At 38.4% G+C, this 26,022-nt stretch overlaps 1 protein-coding gene across 1 annotated transcript in view; it reads right to left on the minus strand.

Moving 5' to 3' along the window:
- The window catches only part of ZNF407 (zinc finger protein 407), a 330,452-nt gene that overhangs the window by 98,225 nt on the left and 206,205 nt on the right, over positions 1-26,022 (minus strand). Inside the window, exon 7 of the mRNA XM_015855154.1 lies at positions 23,168-23,288. Within this exon, the coding sequence (XP_015710640.1) occupies positions 23,168-23,288 (121 nt within the window). The remainder of the gene's footprint in view (positions 1-23,167; positions 23,289-26,022) is intronic.

Consider the following 26,022-nt stretch of genomic DNA (forward strand, 5'->3'; position numbering starts at 1 on the left):
ATTTAGCTCTCAGTATAATTGTGTCTAAACATGCCCACATACTGATATGTCCATCGTGAGAAATCAAAATAAATTAAAAATAATAATCTATTTTTTTCCATGTGATGAGCTTAAAAAGGCATAATCAAAATGAGGAATATGAGTTCAGAAGGCCTTTCAAATGGCCTCTCATATTAGACTGCAATGCAACAATTGAAATCATAAAGTAAACCAGGAAGGTAACAACGAGCAAATCCAAGCACTTTTGAAGCCAAGTGATACCCTTAAATATGACATGACAAAAGTGTACTGCATATAAAATGTAGGGTTTTTTTTTTTTTTTAATTATTCAATGTGCTTCATCTGTTTTGCTAGCAGTCTTCTCAAGTACTGTATGAATATGTTATTGTATGTCTGACAAAAAAAACCCAACAAAACAAAACACAACGCACACCACAATTCCGTGCATCTCCTATACTAAACATGGAGCTCTGTGATTTTAAACAGTGCTGCATTTTCATTAAAGCTATGCTGCGATAAACATCTAACTAAAATATTATACTAGTGATGATAGCTAAACATTTGACAGGCTTTGTGCTATAAAATTAGCTTCCAGGAGTCTATAAACTTTGAGATAAAGATTCCTTTTGTTCTGAAATTTGGCAATGTAGATCCCAGCACAAAAGAAAATGTTTGAACAAAGTCTGTGTTTTTGAGTTCCACTCTATATTACAGCAGCAAACAAATAAAAGCATCTTTTGAAAATAATAAGCCTGTGTTCCAGTAAGGCTAAACAAGAGCTTTTTAGTTAAATTATTATCATTATTTCTTAATATAAGTATGCTTTTCTCCTTATGATCCATTTTGCATTTTCTAAATCAAATGTATGTATTTCTGGCAATTTTTCCACACTCTGAAATAACAGGAAGGGCACTCATTAGAGAGACTTAATTAGTCTGAAGCTATAGTCTGTGGGTTTGTATTTAATGCTGATGCAGAGAAGCAGAACTGAAATTTCTGTTTTATAGTGCTCCTTGCATTTCGTATCAGAAACAAAGAAAGGTTTATGAGACAATGCAAATTCCATGAAAAATCTATTACAGGGAAGTGGAAAACCTCTCAGTATATTCTTGGTTGTCCACTGCTACACATGATGAAAGATGACATGAGACACTGCAGAAGAACTGGAAATGTGAGGAGATCAGCCCATACTTCCCATAAGGGCAACAAACCTGTTTGACTTCCCCTATCAAAGACTGATATATTGGGAAGGGTGTAGGTGTTATTTCCTCTGCTTATGGCCAGGAAAGCTCCTGCATTCCTATAAGGGACAGAACTGTGAAGTAAAGGAGATAGATAGCAAATTTCTCCTGAGAAATCCAGCCATTGCTTATGAGTAACAGATAGCTTCTCTCTGGCTGAAGATAAAAAAGTTGTGTTTTTTGTTTTGTTTTGTTTTTATCTTCAGTGTTCATCATATAGTGATGCATTCAGATCACTGTTCCAGACGCACATTTATATTGTCATTAGATGCCCATTCCCACCAACCAGTTATTTCACTTTCCTGACAAATTAAGTATTGGAATATCAAAAGCCAGTAATAACTTGTCCATTGTAAAGTTTTGTTGCTACACAATTGCAGAATGGTTGATCGAAAGGGACATCTTGTCCCTTCCAACAGGAGGGAGGTCATCTTTCCCAATCCCTTTGCACAAGGAGAGCCAGCTAGAGGCCTTTTCCCAGGCCCATTGTTAGGTGTCTTTTTAAAGATCTCCAAGTTACTTCTGATGTCACTGCCACTTTAAAACCAAATCTCTGAATACTGATATCCATTGAGACAGGAACAGCACACCACAGCAAAGAAGCTGCATGGGTATTGTAACAGCAAATAATACTCAGCCTCTAATGGACATCTCTGATTATATCCTACCACAGTGAGGCTCAAAGCTCATCTATAGCAGAGTCTAAGGCAAAGCTAGCTAGTCTAAGGATGGGAAGAAATTAGCAGTACAGCAATTAGAAATTCTGTGGGCAGCCGTGCCAGCACCTCACCACCTTCTATGCAAAGAATTTCTTCCTAATATCACATCTAAACTTCCCCTTTTAGTTTAAAACCACTCCCAATAGTCCTATCACTACTAGACTGTAAGGAAGAAAACAGTGCTGTTCCTCTGATCCCTGGAACACTGCCCCTGCTCAGCCATTTTCTCAATTACACTGGGAAGACACTGACTGGATTCTTCAGCAAAACTAGGTCCTTCCCATTAAGAACAGCAATACTATTAGGAGTTTCACAATAACAGAGCACAGATGCACACTTTGCAGGAAGCATAAGCGAGAATTCAAAGTCAGTGGCAAGGAACCATGCAAGAAACAATGTGCCTTGGAGCAAGTTTGCATTGGATGGAAATGGTCAGCCTGAAAGTCTGAGTTAGCATCGGTCACTACTCCCCACCATCTCTCCACCACCTCCTATGACTCCTAGCCAGCCAGGGAGCAACACAACTGGTAAGAGACGAGCCTCAGGCATCCCTTCCCCATGCAGGGTGGCTCAGCCCTCCTGCTGGCTGGCAGGAAGGGATTGTGCTCAGTCCCTTCGTAGCTAGCAGTCTGGTTTAAGCAGCCCATGCAAACAGCAGTATTTAGCAGCTGCAGCTGGGACTGTCCAAAAGTGAAGGTATCACTTATGTGGCATTTCTGGAAATGAAAGAAACCCTTAAGTTCATAAAACCTGTTATGTTACTTCTAAACATGCCCATCAACAACATGAACACTTCTGTATTTTCTAAGGGTTTTGTACACAATAATATATTAGCATTGTATTCAACAACATGAAAAACTCATTGTGAAATATAGCAGGAAACAAGCCATTTTTATTAAGATGTTTGTCCTAATTTCACTTTCCTATTAGTAACTCTTCCATTATACGGTGCCTGACGTTTTCAAAAAGGTGTTTACTGTAAGACATGGAAACAGAAGGTTTTGAAGGTACAAATGAGGCAAAGAAGTTAATTATCTCACTCAGATTTTAAAATGTTAGCATTTTACAGGGGTCATATTTGCACAAACTAAACCTTTTTCAAAAAGATTTCTCCAGGACACCAGGTACAAATATCCTCATGCTGCAGAGAGATGCATATAACCTAAAGGCCTTCTGACAGCTCCATGGATGTCACTATTTACAACATGAAAACAAACACAGTGATACAGCCAACTGAGTGAAAAGATTTCTATTTTTTTCCTGCTAGTCAGTATGAATCAAGTTCACTCCAGTACAAAGAGCACTCTGAAGGTCTTCTGCACTGTTTATACCCTGCTATGCAATGTATGAGAAGCACACAAATGGCACTATTTTGACTGAAGCACAGCAAAGTCACTGTATACTTTCTTTCATAAATCCAACCAGCTATGATGAAATCAAACTTCCCAAGAAAATAGTATGTATCAAAGACTCCTCTTTGGTTAATATGTGAGGATACTAACAAACAGACAAATATCACAGGTGTCTTTTTTACAGAAAATGCCAGATAATTTGGATAACTGACCTTGGTAATTGCAGGTTTGATTTTAACTGGAAAAGCAGAATCATGGATTTTTCAAAACACAAGGTCATAAGGAACATTTAGCTTGACCTCTTGGATTCCTCAGTTCACAGAAAGTTTGCCCAGTGCAAACTGTTTGGTGCTAAAACATTATTTTCTGAGACACACTGAAATCCAAAGGAAAACAAAGGGGAATCACTGTAGTCATAGGCAAATCACACCACAGTTAATCAATTACAATTCAAAGTATTTCTTACACTATGGCATCCAGCTAATAGATGCTGCTGCATGTCTGATAATTGCTGCTCAATTGAAGAGTTCCTCTGCTATCCAAACTCCTGTTGGAAGTTCAGCTTTAGTACAGAGGCAGAGTTATTTCCATTCCACTTTGGGAAATCACCAAACTTCTCCTAAATCCTTTTCAATTGTAAACCTTACTTTAATATATAAATACCAGAAAGCACTTTGCATACGTACTACACACACAGATGCTAGAAATTCCCTTTTCTCAGGATTCTCAGCCAAACCTAGATTCTGGCAGCTCCTCAATACTCCTCAGCATGCCAAGAGCTCCTGTTCATTCAGTTGTGTGGAGATCTTTCAATTTCCTGCATCGTTGCTGCATCTGAAAACACTACCTTTCTTATCTGATTTCATTTCTTATTCACATTAAACTGTATGAAGACTGGCACCTGACAGAGCAATGGCATAATTCTGTAATGGGATGGAAGGTACTGCGATACTAGCAGGGCGGCAAAGTGTTCAGCAAATGAGAACAAGCCAAAGTTCAGCACCTGCAGAACTGAAGGATAAGAACTGCATACTGTTGGAAAGTCACAGGTAAGCAGAGATCTCTGGCAAGAGATGCCCTCATCTGTACTGCCAACCCTTAAATGAGGTCTGGGAAGGGGTGGATCCTGGCTCCAGCCCTTCTAGTCAATCAGATGCACTGCATGCACCTGAGCTCCCCTGGGTTGGCCCTGCCTTCCCACCAGGTGCTCAATCACTGGTTCAGGCCATGACTTAGCATTTGCACTACAGATGTAAAGAATGTAATGGGCAACACCTTCTTGACAGGAGTGCTAGAGGTCAATGCACTATCGCCCAAGAAACAGTAAAAGACAAATGAAAATGTCATGGACAAAAATACATTTTGAAATATATTAACATCATAATCATAACAGAACTGTAATTGTAATTATAAATTAACACATATGTAACATAAATGTGCATACACATATGAGAAATGTGATACATTTTCATACATTTTCTCAGTCTTTTTATTACTAGCATACACTCAGATAACCTTTTCCTCACTTTTTCTACTTTACAAGCAAAAATCCTGTGTTGTGTTTTAAGTTTTAAATGAAGAAGAAAGAATCACATAAATAGACAAGCTGTGCAACCATCTTCAATTATCAAGTGACTTATGGCATTGTTGCTAGAATTAGCAGCATTCAGCTCCAGGCAAACTTGGGAGGTCAACTACAATGTACCTAATGCAAGCTCAGTTCTGCCTATGTACCTGCTGGCAGGCACCTCCTTATGCTGTCCACCTCTTGTGGACAGTGGCAAGGAACTGATGGGGACAGCAACATCTTGTACCAGTATAGCTGTTTCTGCAGTGAACATCAGTCTACAGCTGATGCTTTTAAACCATACTGAGCTAAACTGACTGCAGTACACATACATCGTGCCACAAAATGCATGCTTAACAATCTGGTGGCTGCTTACATTGCTGTGATTTCCATGTCTTCCCATGCATTGCATGTATTGTCACTCAGAAAATATGAAGTAGCCCATAAAAGAGCGCACACTACATTTACATGTTTAAATGAGATTTTATGACACAGCCAGATTCACAAAGAAAATAATAAAAATGTATTTGGGATTTATTCTGACAGTATTGTAGAAACACCCTGGGATAATAATCATTACACTCACTGCTTTTCTACATTTATAGCTTTGCATTTTTTTCTATAATGATCTATTTGTTATGACATACAGTATGTGTGACAGATGTCCAGTGCTGGCTGCTAAAAAGTAGCTGAGCCCTGTAGGGAAGCAGCAAAAACTCGTGCGTCAGCACTGAAAATGATGGAAGATTGATAATTACTGCTTGTGCCACAGCTCCATTCAGCAGACTAGCATGTCCAAAACGTAACCTGGTCACAGATTTACTATTTTACTTACAATGAGCAAACATCCCAATTTCAAAGAATTGTTCATTACAAATGGAGGTGCTAAAAGAGTCGGTCACCACAGCCAAAACACACTCCTTTAAAGGCAACTCCAGGGCAATTCTGATTCTAAGGGGAAATAAGAAGTGGTCTAGTTTAGCTTAACTGCTAGGAATCTGTAAGGCAGGTTACAACCCTACACTGTGAACAACCAATGTACAAGAACAGCACTGGTGATGAGACCAATGCATGAATTTTCAGTTATTTCACAACACTTCAGTACATAAAGAAAGTTTTATTTTTGCCAAAAATAACCTTGCATTGCAAGGGAATAATGCATTCCTGCCCTAAATGTTCCTATTATCTCTGCTTTCTTCAGGAAGAGATTAACAGGAATCATTCAGACAGAAAGCTAGAAGTTATGTCTACCACTAGAAGTGGGAGGAGGAGCAGGTGGAAGGGGGACGCAGAGGCAGGGCATGTGCTTCTTGAGGAAAAGAAAATAAAGTACATTTTCAAAGCCTCCTGCTGAAAACTCTCCCTAACATTTAACAGGACTGCAGACTTCAGCCTCCCTGCATACAGAGGCAGCCCTGCCATGGCTGGGCTCACAGGCCTCCCGGCAAGGACTGCCTTCAGCATGAGGGAAGCTGAGGCCTGCTGCATGCAGCACGCTGCTGCACCGTGTCAGCCAAGGTTTAAGTGGCAGCAATAGCAGGTGGAGTTCATCTATTTCACAGTAATGGAGAATAATCACTCCATTGTTCGTGGGCTTCCTCCCTCCCCCTTTCTGTTCCTGGTGGAGCAGATGGCATAAAATAGAAGTTGGTCTGAGAAATGGCATTTCTGCAGTGGTATAAGGACAGAGACCGGGCTTTAAGCATCATAGGCCCTGATTTAGCAAGGTAGTTAGGCACTTGTGCAGCTTAAGCACAAGCAGCCCCAGTGACTTGAAAAGGATGACTCACAAGTTTAAATTTATGAACATGATCAAATATCTTGCTGAAATGAGGCCATGGAAAGCATCCACTTTTTCAAAAAGCTAGAAGGAATTTAACTGAAGACACACTTTCCCTTTCAACATCAATTTTTCCCCTATTGTACTTCCTTTAATGACCACATAAAGTTACTGAACAATTCTGTAGAGTCTGTTTGTATATCCTCAGAACCTATAAAGTATTTTCTCAAATATAAAAGTGCAGATGGAGCCTAAGAAAGGGTGTGGAGTTTAAAGGCTGCAATGAGATGAATCTGGATTCCTAATGTTGCTGGAGTCAGAAAGGATAGCAGCAGACCCTAAAGGCTGCCTGTCAATCAGAGATGCAGATGGCACTTCTTCCAAATGGCCTTTGTGTCAGTTCCTTCAGCCATTTTAGTGACAACACGGCTCCCTAGAGGGCAAATCCTGTTGCTTTGCAGCCTGGATTCACATCCAGGGCACTGTGGTCTGTACAATCTCTGTTCAAAGTAGGTTTTGTTTTAATGCTAATATATTGCTTCTTCTTGCCCTGTATCCCAGCCTGACTGCCCCCCCCCCCCCCCCCCCATGCAAAAAGAGATGGTCATTTTCTTCCTCATTTCAAATGTTCCAATTTATCTTTGGAATAAGCATTAATTGTCTGAAAGATGCACTTTTGTTATGCATGTCAAAAGTATATTAAAAAATCCTGATTATTACTAATGACACAAGTCATAGCGAGTAGAATGCTTTCAGAAGCTAGGTCTGTTCAATCAAAGCCATGCATCAGGTTTCATGCCTCTGCACAGAGCATGCAAGTAAACCATAGAATGATAGAATACAGTGAAAAACATGAAGGTTGAATTTAGGGATTAGTGAAACAACAGTTTAAGGTGAGCTTCCAGTGTGATGCTGTAAGAACAAAGGTTCCATGTAATCTTTAGAAGCATAAACAAGAAAGTAGCAAACAAATGTAAGGATGCAGTGTTCTTTCTGTGAAAAAGAAGAAACTAATTACAGCGTATCTACTTCCCACATTACTGCCTACCATTTAGAAAGGACACAAAAAGCTACAAAATGGTTATAAATGGAAATACAAATTGAGGGAGGGAGGAGGAAAGGAAGGAACCAAAATTGAAAAACTCTGAAAAACTTGTTACGTTCGAGCCTGGGAAACGAGTAGCAGAATGAAGGCGTGATTAAGGGATACTTTGAGAAAATCTGTGGCAAAACCAAAAATAATAACTAGGACTTATAGTTAAAATCAAATGAGAAATAAAGCAGAATTTCTTCAGCAATTACAGCAATTAGCCCTCCATGTAAGGTGAATGGCTTCTCCAACTTTAGATCTTTTCAAATCCAACCTGACTATCTTTCTAAAAGACAAAATTTAGTCAAACACGGGAGGCTCAGTACAGAGCAAAGTGGAAAAAAAACATGCAGTTTATTTTACGTAGAAGGTCAGACTGGCTGAGCTTAAGGCTTTCTACAGGCTCAAAGTCTATAAGAAGTACAGTTTAAGTCTGAAAAATGTCATTGTGAGGTCAGACATTTATTGTTACCATGATGTCATGGAAATTTGTTCAGTCTGCAAATTAAAATATATCCTTCCTGGCTGTCAATACTGCAAAACCACCTTATGTTCTGAAAGTCAAATTTGGTTCTTTCACTGGAGATATGATTGATTGGCTGATCTGAGATCTGCCTTGAAAGTATATATCGGAGAAACATCACTCTCTTCACATTATGTCCTCATAATGCCATTGTCTGCACAAAAATAAGTAAATGCAGCATTTGGCTCTGTACTTTCAGCTTACTTCACAGTCATCATTCACCCAAGGAAATTCTGTTTTGAGAGTAGGAAGCAGCAAAACTTATTCTTTGTTCCTTTGAGAGTACATCTGCCTGTAAGGATGTCCTACAGATCAGTAAGAAATTGTAGTTTTCACATAGGCAGGTTTTCAAAGTACAGCAACACATCAAGTTCAGCATGCTACACAATTTACTAAGGGATACTGGATGGAATAGAGTTGAATGAAAGTGCTGAACTATGTATTTAAATTACCTAGCGTACCTAGTGCACATACACACAGCAAAATATATAAGGTTTTCTGGTACTGATAAGTGTTTCTGGCACTTCTTCAGACTTCAAAGTCCCAGATAAGTTGTCTTGTAAAATTATTTGTTTCATATTGGACCACTCAAATTAAATAAACCATTATATGAATAAATCATTACTGTTCTTTCAACTACACGAAACTATGTCTGAATACTAGATATAGTATTTTGACTAGATGAGAAATCATGGCAAGACTAAGTCTTGACTGAGAAGCACAGGAATTGCCTGAAGTGTATTGCTTCAGAAAGCTGACAGAAACCCAAGAAGAAAATAACTTAATCACCAAGGAAAAGCCTTCTGATCATACGTGCAAAGATTTGGTCCTAATGAAAAACAACAACAACAATATACCATATTACATGAAAATAACTCCCTTTTATTTGGTATAGTTTGTGGTATGGATTTGCCTTTTTGACCACAGAGGGTTAACCTGAGAAAAGGGAAAGGTAAAATATGAAACCTGTTCTTTGGCTTCATCTTTCACATTCCCATATCATGCTAGAGCAGAAACTAATGAACTTGCTCATCTTTGAAAGTCCTTCTGCATGCTTCTTCCTTCACCCTTAACTCTGATTCTCGTGGACCTTCCCTTATGTGTGTGCCAATTTTAGTGATATAATACGTGCACTTTTATTAGTTGTGTTCTGATGATTTCTACTGAGAGATACTTAAAGCTTATACAAGTCAAAAACTATTTTATCACTTCTGAAGAAAACTAATAGGGCAGAGTCACTGAATGATAAGAGAGAGAGAGACCACTGAATTTATTTAATAATCCATGTCCATTTCACAAAAATGGCCTGTGTAATCCTTTTAAAAATAATAACCTGTTCATTTCAGACCTTGCACAATGCTTCCCTTTGTCCCTTGTAAGTCTCTCAAATGTCTTATTTTAAAGGAATATATAGTACTCCCGGAAGACATTTTCCCATTTCTATTCTCTTCAACTCCTGTGAGCCCTTGTTCTGTGTGATAAGGCAATCTCCTTCGGGATCTGAGCTGTGTAGTTTCGCACCACGAGTGACAAGGACTCGACTTGAATAACTGCTGTGCGCAGGTTGTAATTATGTCAGCTGGAGTGTTGAACAAGGGGACTGATTAATGTGAGCCCCAGCCCAGGCACAGTCCCTATCAAAACCTTCGTGCAGACCAGCAGTGGGGATGGGTTAAAGCAGAAAGACAAAACATGCTGTATCGTCCATGATAGATGAATTGCTCCAACAGTCTTCAGGCAGATGTTCCAGGACAGTATAATATACAATTACTCTGCCTTATCACCTTCCCAGGGACAATAAAGCTTCCTCCTTCTATAGCTCATGTGAGTGAAGGCAAAATTAGTTTTACTTTTACAACACTGACTCACTTATCATGTTGCCTTGATTGTGCTTTTACAGCTAAAGAAAACATATATTCCACTCTTAAACAAAACAAAACAAAAACCAAAACAAATAATAAAAAAAAAGGAACAGAATCCCACAGTCCTCACCTTTCATATAAAACCAAAAGATTCTTTTGAATCTGTTTTGCACTACAGTCGCAACAACTAACTTTAGAACATCTAGACATATTCATAGGCTTAATGTCATATATATGTATACAGAAGAACATTACGGAATCAAGTTAGAATGCAGAATCAGTAAAAACAAACCCACAAAACCACCCATAGGTTCTTTACAAAAGATGCTGTCTATGTGAATAACATCCCTTTAGTGACTGTTTTAACTAAGCACACATTCTAAAAATACCACAGTACTCTTGTAAAACAATTCTTTGAGACATCATTAATCCACATACCTCTTTAGAGGCCATAGGAGTTTGCTGTGTAACTATTATAAATAATCCAAGCATTTTCCAAAAAGTAAGCACAAATTAAGTAAATAGTAGGAATGTACGCAGAAAGCTATACGTATAATTATTTCTTTTTTGTTACCAAATGGATGCATACAGGTTTGTGTTATTTTTTTTCATTCCTTAGGGGATGGAAATAGACTGAATATATCAGGGGTACTTCCACTGGTTTGCAGAACAGCAGCTTACTATCATGAAGTGAACAGTAAAAGAAGAAGATGCTCATAATATCCTGGTATCATTTCTTTCTAGATACTTCTTGGTTATAGATTAGAAAGCTGTGCTTTAAAGAAAACAGTCTAAATATTTTAGCTTGCATTCTAAGATCCATTGCTTTTTGTGCTACCCTTTCTCCAGCTATATAATAATGACACAATATAAAAAACAAAACAAAAGAAAAACAACAACAAAAATGCAGTCAGAAATGCATTCAGAGAGACACAAATTCTAAGGTCAGGTTTAATAACAATACCAGACTAAAACAGCCAAGGCTGATCCTGACAGTGCTTAAGACCGCATAGACTGAAGTATTTGAAAAATCTATTTATATACATTTAGTTCTCATGAAAGGTATTGGGTTACTAGTCCTAGCAATGAGAGATTAGATTTGCTAAGGAGTCTATGGGAATTAGGCACTGAAACTGCACTTCAACTGAATGCAGGCTTCCAGCTGTTCAAGCTTCTTTGAGGTTTTAGCCATTAAAGACTATCACAGTCTTGGCAACAGTAGGGTTTCACCAAAAGGGTACAGGCTTTCTTATACTCCTGTGTTGAAATGCAATCCTGTATTTATGATGTGAAGACTGGCTCCAAGAAAACTGGTATGTTCCCACTGCTCAGTCATTGACTTGAGAGGATACCATTACAGAATGATGTTATGCCACTCATTGCATGGAAGAAGCAGAGAAAAGTCAGAAACACTACAGTCTGAATGCTGAAAAGGATGTGACAATCAGAAAACAGGCAAAAGGAAAGACCACATCTGTAATATAGGATAGAAATAAGCTTTTGATGCCCCATCCTTGGATGCATTCAAGTCTGGGCAGCCTGGTCTAATGGTTGGTGACCTTGCCCACAGCATAGGGTTTTAACTAGATGAACTCTGAGATCCTTTTCAACCCTGGCCAGTCTATGATATTATGATTTTGTTTGATTCGGGTATGTTGTTGGGCATGGCAGTACTAGAAGACAACTGAGCCCATTTACCAAAACAGTTAGTGGAAATAGGAGAGACCTAATGTAGGTCTCAAGATTTGCTTAAATTAGGTGCCTCCTTTTTCTAAAAATAAGTGTAGGTAACCTATGTGAAGCATCAGGAGCTCCTATCTGCTCAGGAAAAGAAAGCACTGGTTATACCTCCTTAGCCTTCTATAAATCAAGGCACTAATTTTGGAAACAGAAATCCTGAGTTTTGGGCTGCCCTTATCTTCATAAGGGCTGAATCAAATTTTCCTGAGTCCCTGAAAAGTGTATTAGCTGGCATTAAATATCCTGCACACACTCTTTCTTTCTGAAATTCTGCCAATGAGCAGCAAGGAACAGCTAGAAACCTAAAGAACTTCTAATTCCTCTTTTTGCCATTACGCTTCTGTTTTCATTTATGATCCCTATATAAATTTCCTACAAAATCCAAACGGCTGGCTCCCAAGAGCCAGTTCTGTGTCCTCTCATCTTGAAATCCTAAATACTAATTAGAATCAAGCTTTGAATGGCATAGCTGCTATTAATTAAATGAATCTTGGTTTGTCTAGTTTTCAGGCCTTTAACATATACCCCAAAAATACAATAATAGGCCTGCTTCCCTAAAGGGTTTACTAACAATATTGAGTCAGAGATACCACCTCCCCAGGACTAACTCTTCTATGCAGGTCTCAGTCATTTCACTTAGCTGTTCAAGAACTTGCAATCTCAGTAGACAGGGAACACAGAAATTCAGAAAGAGGTAAATGGATTTTTATATGTTACGATTTAGGGGATCAGGATCCCACCTGTGAAGTGTTTCAGTTCCTGATCCCACAGTCTACTTGCTTAGCTTAACATTTATATCTTTCAGGGTACAAAGTCTTGTGAAGTGTTAGCAACTTCCTGGCTTTCCATTTCTGTCTTAAAAAGCATGTACTTTATGACAGGTGGAGAATCATGACTTCACAGATGTGATGTGATTAATATCTGTGGGGCCAGGACTTCAATCTGCCTTTACTTTTGTTTTACAGCATCAGTCCCATAACAGCAGACACTATCCAGCCCTTCTTTCAGGGAGAGCTGACTCCTAGATGAGCAATGGAACAGAGATGCTTAGATGGAGAGAAGCTGAGCCATCACCCTTCCTGTTACAGTACCCCTTCCGTACTACTGCTGAGCTGAAGCTAAAAATGAGCACTTGAGAGCAGGAAAAGAACATGAAGATTCTTCTGTAGCAAGTTGTAACATGGTCTGAGAAAAATAATAATAATAATAAAAAAAAATAAATAAAATTCAAATATAAGAAAGTAAGCCAAGAACAGATGAGGCTGGACAAAAACTCACCCAGAATAAACAAATACTGCATTTACCTTTCAAAATGTACCCAGGGCGTTAATAGAGCTATCATCACCCAATGCTGTAAATATGTCTTATCTCTTGCACCACCATAGGCAACACATGGTTGTTCCCTGCTGCACTCACTGGCTGCACATAAGGGACAATTGCCTGATTTGATGTTGCTGTGTATTTTCCAAACAGAATGGATAGCAGCCACCTGCTTTGCTGTAGCAAAGGCTTGGATTTAGGGCTTCCCTCTACGGTCTGACACAGATTTGAACAAATCTAGCGCAGAATCCTTTGTCTTCAAAACCTTTCTTCTACTTGAAAGCATTTCTTCTGCTTCTCAAAATGACTAGATTATAGCATACAAATATCAATCAACTAAATACTGTATAAGATGACTGTGTTATAATTTATTAGTGCTGATGAAAATCTTAAAGGCTGGGTAATTAAAATTCAAATTAAAATGTGATGAAAGTCACATTTAGTCACCTAAAGGGAAAGGAGGAATTCCAAATAGGTACAGAACCTCTGGACCCTCTGAGAGACGAGAATTTGTGGATGCTCATTATCACTAAAAGCATGTACAAACATTTTGTATTTGGTCAAATTTTTCTTCTCTAGACCTATGTGTTATGTCACAGCTCATCAGTAAAGTCACCTGAAAAGAAGTGTGGGAAATATCTGTAATGGGAAGATTCTTTCTACTCATCAACTGAAAAAGAAATGTCAGGGCTCTCCATCTCAGGGCTATAAATCCCTTCCAAATAATTTCTTTTATAAGGAAAAATACAGCTAGCAGAGTGTATTCTCTTTATCCTTAAAAATGTCCATTAAGTTTGAACATTTTTTTAAAGTGACTTGTCCTGACAACTCGAAGCAGTTAATTTTGAGCTCAAACACATTGATGGATGAGCACTGTAACAACTGAAGCATGGTTTCCTATGTATTCTTGCTCTGTTAACTAAATCTCCCAATGCAACAACAGCAGCTCCCCAACACATCCTTCAAGAAACTCCCATTAGGCCAACAAAACAGCTGTGCTAGATGGCGAGGCTGCAACACACCGCCTGGTTGTAAGAGAGGAGAAGGCATGAATGCTGAATTTTGCCCGTCTGTTCCTCAGTGGCTTTTTTCTCTCCTTTCCTCATCCACCTCTTTCAAGAAAGGTGGAAGAATTTAAATTATCTCAGCAACTTCTATGGTGTGTCAATTTTGACTGAAACTGGCCAACATTTTTAGAAGTTATTAAAGAATATGACAGAAGATGGATGGATGGTCTGGTGCAAGGCTCAGAATAAGTTGGGGACACCAAGCTAAAAATCAGTCCTCTTTAACTCACTTATAACAATTGCCTTTTTTACCTAAAGTCACACCTTCTTCCTGAAAACAGGTCACTAATGGCTTGTTTATATTTTAAAACACCTATAGCAGATAATTCCAACATTTACTAATGAAAATGACTCTCTGTATCTTACCAAGGGCATGTAATAAAAAGATTTAAGAAATACTGTGTTTTTCTAATGAAAAAAAAAAAATAAAAAAAAAAAATCATTAGAACTGAAGAATTCATTTTGATGCTCTCTCAGTAACTTCTAGAACTTCAGAATGATTTGAATGTGGTGTTTGTCCTGTGGATGATATGCGGAAAATTTCAAACTAAAGTACTTTGAGGAAGCTCAGGATGAGAAGATGTTCCTCGCTGGATTTCTAGAAGAATAAATGATGCTCCTCAACTATGGAGTTGTTAGAGAGAACCCATAATTAGCCTGAACAGGGACTGAAGGAGTGTGTACCTACATGATAAATATAAAAGTATAAATAGGATATTTTAATTGTACCCATAGTATTGCAATAAATTAGGAGGATGAAGCTTAGGTGGTTTATGATGTTAGTCGAACCACTTGATCTATTTCTGAGATTATAACACAAAGAGATTTACAGTATTATGAACTACAGAGTTTCTAGTTCTGTGTGTGTGTTTGTAATGACATCAACACTAGAAATATAAATAGACAGCAATGCTGAAGAACATCAGTAGAAGTGCTACTTTAAAGTGCTATTTAAAAACACGCAGCTATGTGTACGGAGCTGTATTCTAGGCATCACAGTGAACCGGGCAGTTTGCCTAAAAAGAAAGAAAAGCAAACCAGAACCAGACTGCAAATCAGCTGGTCTGCGGCATGAAGCAACCTACCAGTGTACTGCTGAGAGCAGTGGGGAGATCCTGTCAGTTTCTGAGAGTCAGAAGTCATTTTCCAACCTCCTCTTTACTTCAGGAAGTGGAAGCGATTTGCTCTTGGGCTGTGAACAGCAGAACTTATTTCCCATTCTGTTCAGTTCCCACTCCCCTCCTATGTCAGCTTGTTTGCAGAAGGAGGTGGGGAAATACACAGAAATGCCTGTGTGAGTGGGAGAAGGGAGAGCAATATTGTATAAGCTTGTTTCTCCATGCACACTGAGACTTGCTGTACGTAATCCGCATGGAAACCTCACCTTTCCTCCAAGGATGCTAAATGAAAAGCAATAGCTTTATCCTACAGCATCTAAGAATACAGGACAATCTTTTTCATGTATGATTTGGATTCTGGGTTTTGTTTTCCCTTGATTTTTTCTCCTTATTAAAAGACCTTATTCTAAAATAAATACAAGATTATTTGAGAGACTGAGGAAAAAGAAAATGGAGCAAGTAAACCTAAATAACCCAAATAACCTAAGTAACATAAATAACCAGGCATGCGCTCTGCCTGGGAGCTTCAGTGTAGCTCCTCCACTGTCCCCCCTGGAAAGAACCTGCTAGTTGCCCTTCCTTCATCTTCTGTGCAACAACTCTTACTTTAACATTTTTATTTGCATTTGGAGTGAGAACACCTAATATATTTCCCTCACCCTTGTACTGAGCTACTCTCTTTTTAGAACTGTTTCTGAACAGAATTTGTTTTCTACTACTTCCTAACATTTTATCTTGTTTTGTTTTTTTTTTCAATATATGATGGGAAGAGGCATAGGGGATGTTGCTACAAAGACAGAGTTGCTACATAGAAAAGTCTATATAGTGGTCTATTTTACATAGTAAAAGCCATATTGCCTTGGAAATAAACTATACATAACACAACATACTTCTGGATTAGTTTCAGTTCTGATGGCTTCTAAGCCTACCAAAACATTTCTCAAAGATTGCTAACAACCACTGAGGTAGTGAGCAATAACAGTAATTCTTTGACCACCCCCAAAGATAGCTGTGGCCTCTTTATAATGACTGGAATGGGAATTAAGGAATGGAAGAAGGAAAACTTTTTTAATGTTTACTAAAATTCTCTCTTTTCAGGCACCAGTGAAGAAAACGTGTAGTCACTTCCATTTTTCTTAAGACTACTTTTTACCTAAAGGAGTCATATTACTTATTCTATGATACCCACAATTAGTTTTAGATCAAGTTATTCCAACAAGTGAAAGTCTATTTGCAGACATAAAAGAAGAACTGTACATTTTTATCAGGACCAGGATAAGAATAGGAAATTACAAGACTTGGTTGCTGAAAGCTACTGTAAGATCATAGCCTTGCCATCCATCTTGAGTTTAACACCAACATTTGATTTACTATCAAAATACAACCTTGTTGTAGGCGTTGGCGGGGATTCAGGCTGTGACGTGGCAGGACCCCCCTTATTTTACACTATTTTACTTTGGACATTATTTTACTTTGAAATATATGCAGGTTTTCCAGATTTATAAACATTAACAATTTATTAAATATAAATATGGGTATATTTATATTAACATATTTATGTTCCCTAAGAAGAAAGAGAGAAGACAGTGATAACTACATGGAATAGGGAGAAAGACATGTGAGGACAGAGAGAGTATTAAATGCAGTGGCAGAAGATATTAGATTAACCTGTCCACTGCATGAAGTGCTCTTATTCATATTTCCAAGCCACCAAATACTTCAGGCTTTGGGTTAAGTTTGCTGGGCTTTGATCCAAAAAAGGATGCATCACTTCAGCAGGGGAGAGGCCGCATGAGAAGAGTTTAGAGCCAAACACCAAAGTGAACAGCAAGGGGAGACAGTAACTACTAAAAGAAATCCTGACAATGTTTCCGTAGAGCTTAAATCTTTATCTGCTATAGCTAAGGTGAATAAGAAAAGTTTTCTTGAGTAACAGAAACATCATAAAGGGAATAATACCTTTTGTATTCCCAGGATTTTTTACAGAGTTTTTTCTTTTATAGCCTACAATGCTACAGTATATTTCATTCCAGATTAATAGAAATACTATCAAATATTTTATCTGAATGCTTACTAAAAACTAAGTGCAGAACAATACCCGTAGGAGTTTGCATCTGGGCACTATGCCCATGCACTGACAGAAGTTCTCTCTAAACTTTCATCTTCATTTGTTTATAAGGCTGCTAGCACGGTGCACTGGATAGCTTCAACTCCTGCTCTGGATCACAGAGGAAGCTTAAATGCTTCCTGAAGGCCCACTATGCTCTGTTACATACATGCATCATTGTCCTAGCAATTTCTTTTTAGTATAAAGTATAAGCACATTTTTGCCCAAATCTGCTTTTGTAAAATACAAAGAAGAGTTCTTCCACAGTGAAGTGGTGGCTGCTGCTCAGCATCCTCATCAACCTAACACTCCACACAGCTGTACAGCCTCCCTATTTCCTGCGCACACGTATAAAATTTCACTGGAAACCAGTGCATATTAATGCTAACATTTGAATGATAAATACACTGTTTCATCATTTTATGTAGAAGTTTTGCCGTGAATAAGTGCAAACTGTTACCTCAGCATATAAAGTGGTCCCTAGTTATCCTTGATATAACCAGGGAATAGCGTGCAGCTGATGCAGTGATATCAAGACAACTAAAGGTTATTAAATTCACCAAAATAAACGGTGAGAAAAAAAGAAGAAAAAAAAAAAAACCACAAAAAAAACACTTACTTTGCACATTCTTATGACTTAGGTACAAATCCTGGTGAGTATTATAAGCCAGGCTTTACATCTTATGAACATATACTGTAAGTCAGAGGGAAATAGGAACTCCCAGGGGATGCTGTCCAAAAAAAGAAAAGTGGCCCCTGTGGAGCCGCTCCCCTAAGTCATGCTGCCGCCGCTGCTCAGAGTACGCAATGAATCCTTCTGCACTTGGAATTTCAGATGCCATAATCCCTCGCAGAACGTTGTCTAATTATTTTATTATGCATAATAAATGTAAAATATTTATTTTAGTTTACATAATTATATTAAAAATGTATGCTATTTATTCTCAGCCTTGTAAGGCATCCTTCACAAGTCATATACTTTACAGAATGCTGCATTTATGGAATTCATGCTGTTTTGCTGGCTTGGCTGTTTGATTTATAAAGATTCTAAACCCTCTTATCTCTGACTGCGGAACATCACCATACCCCTGGATGTTGTCCTCCATCCCTTTTCTTCTCCTCACCACTGCAGGTACTCCATGTAAAATTAAACCATGCAGTGGAGTCACGGAGAAATGAGAGACATTTACTTTAATTACAGCACAGGGATGGTGTAGAGTATGTGAACATTATACCTGTCCCACAGACTCATGGTTAAAGTAACAATACTGTTCCTGTAACACAAAACTAAGCTGGTGATTGTCTGAATGCTGAACAAATTTCACTTAAAGGTTGAGGCTGAACCCCTCAACAAAGTAATCCAAATCCATTTTGTATTTAAGCACCTCCCTCCCTCACACCTTGAATGTCAGCTATTACTTGCCTATGAAGCTCTGATACTTACATGGAAAATTAGTATACACTTAGATGGACTTATATTTCAAGCTTAATGTGCAGCTAAAATGAGACTCTTCGTTCCTTATGAATTCTTTGCTGTAGACACAGGCACAAAATTTGTTTAGTTTTTAAAAATGCTGTATATCAGCACCTTTCATTGACATCACTGACCACAGAGGAGTTTAGTACTTATGAAATCATGTTGAAGTCTGGTCCTTAAACATATCACAGCTTTTAAACGTTTGGACATATAATATACAACCAACAGCTTCAGAAATTAGTTAAAAGTACACTGGCATTACTCAGTTTCATGAAGCTGTCTGACTTTGCTTCTTACTGGTCCCACCACAAAACGCAAACAGTATTTTTGACAGTATTACTCTAGGACTCTGCAATCGACAAAGTTTAGCCACACAACGCATGTATTGTAAATGACTCAGAAATATAAAATAGGCATTGCATATATAACAGTGGTGTAGGGCCCTATGAGACCAATTCTGCATTATAAAATTGCAGGGAACTTTAATTAGGGGTGAATGAATATTTTTGCGTGATGAAGCACACTGACAAAGAATGGAGAAACACACTGATTTGAAAAAAGTAAATGCAAATGTGCTTCTTTTTATTATTTTTTAAGTCTAAGTAGGATGGAGCTGATTTTAAAACACAAATGTTAAAAAAAAACCAAAAAAACAAAAAAACCCACAAAGTTTAAACTTTTAACAATCAAAATTTTATTATAGACATTTTTCTTCCTTTAAAAGGAACTGTAGTTTAAAACGTAGCCTGAAAATATAATTTCTAATTATGATCATTAGTGGAAGTTGTATACTGCTATAGAGAGAAGCAAAAGGTTGTTTTTTTGTTAGCAGTATGCTAAAGATTCAGGCAAAAATAAATACTAAGCACTTTGAGTACAAAAATAGAGGTGAAAGAAATCAGTTGTGCAGGAACATTTACTTACACTCATAAACATAGGTTATAAAAGCAACTCAGCGAAATAAAATGACCAAAATTTCCCATTTCCTTTTTGGGGATATGCATGTTATTGAGAGTATGAAATCCATGCGATAGAAACCTTGGATTAATTTATTATTCACTTGGGATAACCACATCCATTCATGTCTTTTCCTGGTCAAAACAAGACTTTCCCATGCTGCGAGTTATACAGGGAACAAATTCACTTTTCTGTTCCATGCAGCCAGAATCTTTTTCCCCAAAGTCTATTACAGTCTATCTCACTTCAGTTTTTACAGCTAAGAAAAAAGTTATAGGAGTCTGTATAGTCACAAATGACTCTGATTTTCGTAACGGTTCCTAAATTTCCTTTTACTAGTTTGCCTTTCTGTACTTCAAGCTAAGGTAAGCTATGATTTTTCACCCACCTAACTCACACTAGTTCACAGTTTCTACCCGAAGAATAAAAAAGCTTGAAATCAGCATCCTCTATAAACCCTCTGAGCACCGATGAGCTGGACAAGAATAATTGCAGTATCTTGTATACAGAGACCATTTAATCAAGAGTACCAAACTACTTTATGGCATACAGAGCTCACTCCACTTCCCAGTGAAAGGAGACACTGTGGTAGTGCCAACAAGACTCTGCCCCAGATCCACACACAAAGTAAAGAATATTCCCCTCACTGAAACTACAAAGCTCATTAAAGAGTCTGCAGTTACCAAGCAGCACTAAACAGCAACATCTGAAATAGCCTGGATGAACTCTCCTCACATGGGCTGAGCTGAAGTCACCAAAGTGAGAGCTCAGTCTCTAGACACAGGGGTGAATTTTATCACTAGATCAGCAGAATTTAAAATCTTGATTTCACGTTTCTGTAGGTGACATTCACAAGAGTAAGTACAGTCTGCTGAACTGGTGTGAAGGACACTATTTACAGGGCTGCTAATACCTCTTCAGGAAAATAGATAGTACTGTCAGAGTTGACAAGGAGGCAAATTGACAAGGAGGCAACATGTAAGCCCCTTAAAAATACAATAAAACAAAAACAAGAGAGAAAAAATGAAAGAGGTGGATGGAGCACATAAAACATACGTGCCAACAAGGCTGGCTAATATCCCAGGACTGTGGAAACTGGCAGGCACAAGCAGGACTGCTGGGCTAATAAATACAGCAGCCCCTCACTGGCTCCTCATCACTACACAGTGCCTCACCACCTCTGTGAGTATGCAGCAGCAGCAGAACGGCTCTCACTACTGCATCCCTGCCAGATGTTTTTCAGCTGAGCTCAGAATGAGATTCCCGCAGAATCAAAGCTGCATCAGCTGGTATCTCTAGACGCCGGCTTCCAGAGAGTCAGAATTGGCCTATGAGGAATGGAAACTGGCATCCTATTATCATGAAACATTTATTTTTCAATAATACGGAGGCAGGGGGTTTTACAGAATTCTTGTTAATACTAATAAACCGGGTGAGTTATGTTTGCTTCTTCTCTGACAAAATCCAGTATAATAAAACAAAAAATCCTGTCATTTCTTGAAATTTCTATCCTATGCAGAGAAGTGTACATCTGAAGAAAAAAATCTTCTTGACTTTCACAAAATAGAACATTACTTTGCCATACTGAGCAAGGGAATTGCATCCACTCAGTGTGGGAGTATAAGAAACTTCAAACTGCAGTGGGACATTGGTCAGGAGCTCACACCCAGCAAAACCCATCTCTACTTCATTCTGTAATAAGGCTATTGCTCCCAACCAGGATGGCTTATAAAAGTGGATGACTACAAGATTAGGCCTTCTCAAACACACAGCCCAAAAGAGACAGCACTTCTTTTACTTTCATTGCTGCAGATCATGCCATGCTTTTGCTTGCAAGCTCTTGCTTCCTTCAGCAAAGGTCTTTTAACATATCCACTCTGACAAATACAAAAACACCTATCCTTCTAAAATGACTCACTGAAGACAAGAGAAACACTCTATTTTTGGGAGAAATGAAAAAGGGCGTGCGGTGATACCCCAAGGAAGAAGCACATAAATGGAAGTCACCTCCCAAGGTTATTGAATGCAATTCTTTACAGTTCTAGGCAGTAACTTCGTGGGAGCTCAGTAAGAAGAGTTTGTAATGCATTCACACAATATGCACAAACCAACAAACATTTTTATATAGTAACAGTATGATTGCTGCAGGAGCTGTCGGTACAGAAGCTTTCTTTAAAGTGGCTCATAACTACTTTGTAACCGCATATTACAAGAGTGGCTAGCCTTCGTCAATAATCTTGTTTTAGGAAAGTACATTAAAACTTACACTAAAAGAATATTACAGTTGTATGCTCAGCGTTAAAAGAAATGAAAAAATGCTCAGCGGTATAATCAGATGTTTAACTTTCTCCTCTTATGTGTATGCATCACAGCACATGCGTCCAATTACACAGTCACATGCCACTTATCAAATATAATACCAACTTTTTAAAAAAGTATTTGTATATAAATTCTCATAAACTGCTTATGAATGGCTTCTATGTATTACAATACACCTACACTATCCGCCTCACTGCAAGGTATTGACTATAGAAGTATGTTCAAGAAAACTAAATAATTGCTTATGAAGGAAGATGAGATCATTGTAAACTAGTCTATCATGAACAAAAGACACATGGGATGAGCACAGCATTCTTAACTGTTCATTCATGTGATTTTTGATAACCAAATCTATTGTCCTAATAGCGTGGGGTTTTTGTGGTGTAGCAAAGGAGACTTCACCATGCAACCACCCTATAGCCACTGTCATCCAATGAGCTTGGCTGGCAAAGAGAAGGAAAACTGAATCAGAAGAAGTACTACAGTACTTTTACTAGCTCCTGTTGCCTCTAATTATAAATACTCTGATGAGTATTGAGGTTGCTAAGCTTTTTGGGGGATTTTTTCTGTCTTGGTGAAATGGTTGCAACTCAACCGAAAAAATCTCAAACCTGCAAGTGATTTGAAAAGGCAATGCAGATAAGTGGTCTCACCGTGGAGAATTCTAACAGGCACTAGAGCAGCTGTGAAACAAACACTCAACACTACGGTGTTACCACTAAAAGGTTTCCCATCATTTGTTTTTCTTTACAAAGTAATACTTAAATACTGAAGACTAAGTTTTTAAATTTAGCTCCTAATTTAATATGCAATTACCGTTGCCCTGATGGTGTTTTAATGGCAATATATTTTTATTGGGGACTTCAAATGAACCTCGTCTGATCACCTTAACCCTTCTCTCATCATGCTTTACTTAATGACTCATTACCTGTAGTCACACCAGGGACATCTGTAAGGCTTTTCTCCAGTATGGACACGCTTATGTCTTGTCAGATGCGATTGTGTTGTAGAAGCAAAGTTGCACTCATCACATTTGAATGGCTTCTCTCCTAGAAAGTGACAAGAGAAGATTTGTATTATCAGCTTTTATCAACAAAAAAGGCAGACAAATCTAAATTTTGGGGAAATCCTTTGGGACAGATTTTAGTTCACATCACAACAGCAAATACAAAATACATTCCCAAAAAGAATGTATTAATGACAAAATATTGCTTTCTCTGCATCATATACATCAGTAGCCAGCAGACTTCCCAAGTGGTGTGCAAAAAGATGAGAAAGAACTGCACTGAAACAGAGTAAACATGTTACACAGGCCTTGGGCCATAAAAACGTCTTTGCCTAGAGACAGGCCTTTCTCTCATCCTGCATCTTCTGTTGAAGATAGGTCATTCACAGCCTAGAAAGAAATGCTTTTGGAGACAGAAGGTGAGAAATCAGTCCAGAGCTCATATTCAGTCCTCAAAAATGCACACCCGAGAAGAAACATTTCAGAGTGTTTTTTAATCTCTGCTGCTGCATTTTTCATACATAAACAAGAACTGAAAACATGAACCAGAACTCAGTTCTTCATCCTTCTCTTGCTTCTATTCTTCTGCCCTTTCTGCTTTTCTGAACAGTGGGCCAATTTCAGCAAGATTTGAAATGTTAACGAAAAAGAACCACAAAAACAAACAAAAACTAGACTAAAAAATACTCTTTTCAGAAGACTAAAATTCGATCTCTGCTGAATGTGCACCAGCACTGGAAATTTCTAGAGAACTACAAATTAAAGGAAGATAAAAATCTGTATTCTAGCTTATAATGAGAGTATTTTTATTTTTTTATTAGAAGAGTGTTTTTCCATTCCAGTTAAGGGGTGGAGCACTCTGAGAACACTAAGATAAAATCTCAACGACAGATATGCATACAGTGAAGCTCAGCTCAGACACCTGCATCACATTTTTCCAACTAGTTGCTTCAGAAATGTTCTGTGTGGCTTACAGGCATATATAATTACCACTTCGAGAGAAGACAGGTTTCTTTTTGTGTGCAGAAGACAGAAGGCAGCTCCTAACACAGGCAATCTTGATTGTATTGTGGAAGCCTTCCGAAGTATTTATATCTTAAAGGTTACATAAGGAATCAACAACCCCAATTAAGAAGTCTAATTAGAAGAGTTAGGGATAGACACCTACCTTGCAGATTGTTCAGGTGTTTAGAATAGGTACTTTCAAAGCTGAACCCCCATCTCTAAGGAGGTACAACTTGGAGTTTTCAGAGTGACAGCAGGAAACCCATCACCAGCAGTCACGTCACAAGCAAATGGCCTAAATGACCATGCAACCAAGATAGATTTTTTAAGCCTGGTTAAAGCATGAAACAATCAAGACTTCCAAGGAAACTTTGCCAGAATTCTGAGAAGACACAGAAATCTGTATTTCTCATTCTTGGAGAGTGATTTTTTTATCCCCTCCACTCCCTGGAGAGAAGGAAACTCAAGGCTCTGAGGCCTGAAAAGACCAAGGACAGACAATGGAGCAGCTTCTGAAAGCTCCATAAAGAGTTGGAATAATTGCTTCTAACAGCTGCTGCAGAGAATTTCAGCTACTGTTTTTCCCTTATTGTTTCATGGGACAAGGAAAGGTGAAGGGGCAGGACACAATACAAAAGTCTCTACACTGGACAAATTGAGACTACCATAAAGTATGTCATTCTGCTCTAAATGGAGTTTTCTTGCCAAACACCGACCCTCAGCTCTGCAGAAACTGATTATTCCAGCAGCTTGCATGATATTGGTTTCATCTTCCTCTTCTAGGAGGCCTAAGATAAGCAAGCAACATAACCTGTTCTTGAACTTGCCATTTTGTGTGTCTGATTTATTTTACTATGTATTATTGAGGATAGTAACATCTTCAAGTCCAAGTAGTAAAGTTACAAGTATTTGAGGTAGCACTGGTACTTATTTTAAATGATCTAATTTAAAATGCATTTGCACCTTGCGGCCTTGCACCCTTGCTAAAAACCAGGTCTGAACTAAGAAGGAAGTTTTAGTTTGCCATTTGGTAGAAGATATGCAGGGGAGGGCCTGCTGCTGTGCTGAGTTGGGCCAGTTGAGCTGACAGATAAGTGAGAACCCATAAAGCCAGGAGGGCCTAGAAAGTCCATAGTGAGCAGAAGAAAAATGATAATCCTTCCCTGGCGCTCCAGGAAGTTTCTCCTTAGGAAATCCTTGTGGCTAACTGCTCCTGTCAAGTGGACGATGTATAAATTTCACCTGACAGAAAATATATCACAGCAGCACCACATAACAGAAGCCGACTAAACTGGGGAAAAAAATGACTGCCTAGCATGGCTGATAATTCTTAGCAGCTGCGCAAGGGGAAAGGTATTTATTCATACAGAAAAATTAACCAGGTTGTTAAGTACACTGAAAAAAAAAATCTAAAAGGATATTCTGGGCATTTCTTTGATTTGGGGGTGAGGAGTGTTCTGAAGAGCAGTACTTTTTGCTACTTATTTTCTTTATCTCTGCTATCTTTGGGAGAGAACATTCTCAATCAGTATCTGGATTTTCTTCCTCCCATTCCTACATTCAGACATTACAGGCAACAAATTCAATTTGATTTTTATACTGGCTGCCATGAAACATTCCAGAAGGATTCTCAATCACTCCCAGGAAAGGATATAATTAATATAAAATTAAAATAGCAGAAATCCTGAAATGACTAGAAGAAGAGGAGGCTCTGGAGGCCCCTTATAGCAGCCTTCCAGCACCTGAAGGGGCCTACAGGAAAGCTGGGGAGG

Source organism: Coturnix japonica, chromosome 2 (genome assembly GCF_001577835.2).
Source record: "Coturnix japonica isolate 7356 chromosome 2, Coturnix japonica 2.1, whole genome shotgun sequence".
Taxonomy (NCBI): domain Eukaryota; kingdom Metazoa; phylum Chordata; class Aves; order Galliformes; family Phasianidae; genus Coturnix; species Coturnix japonica.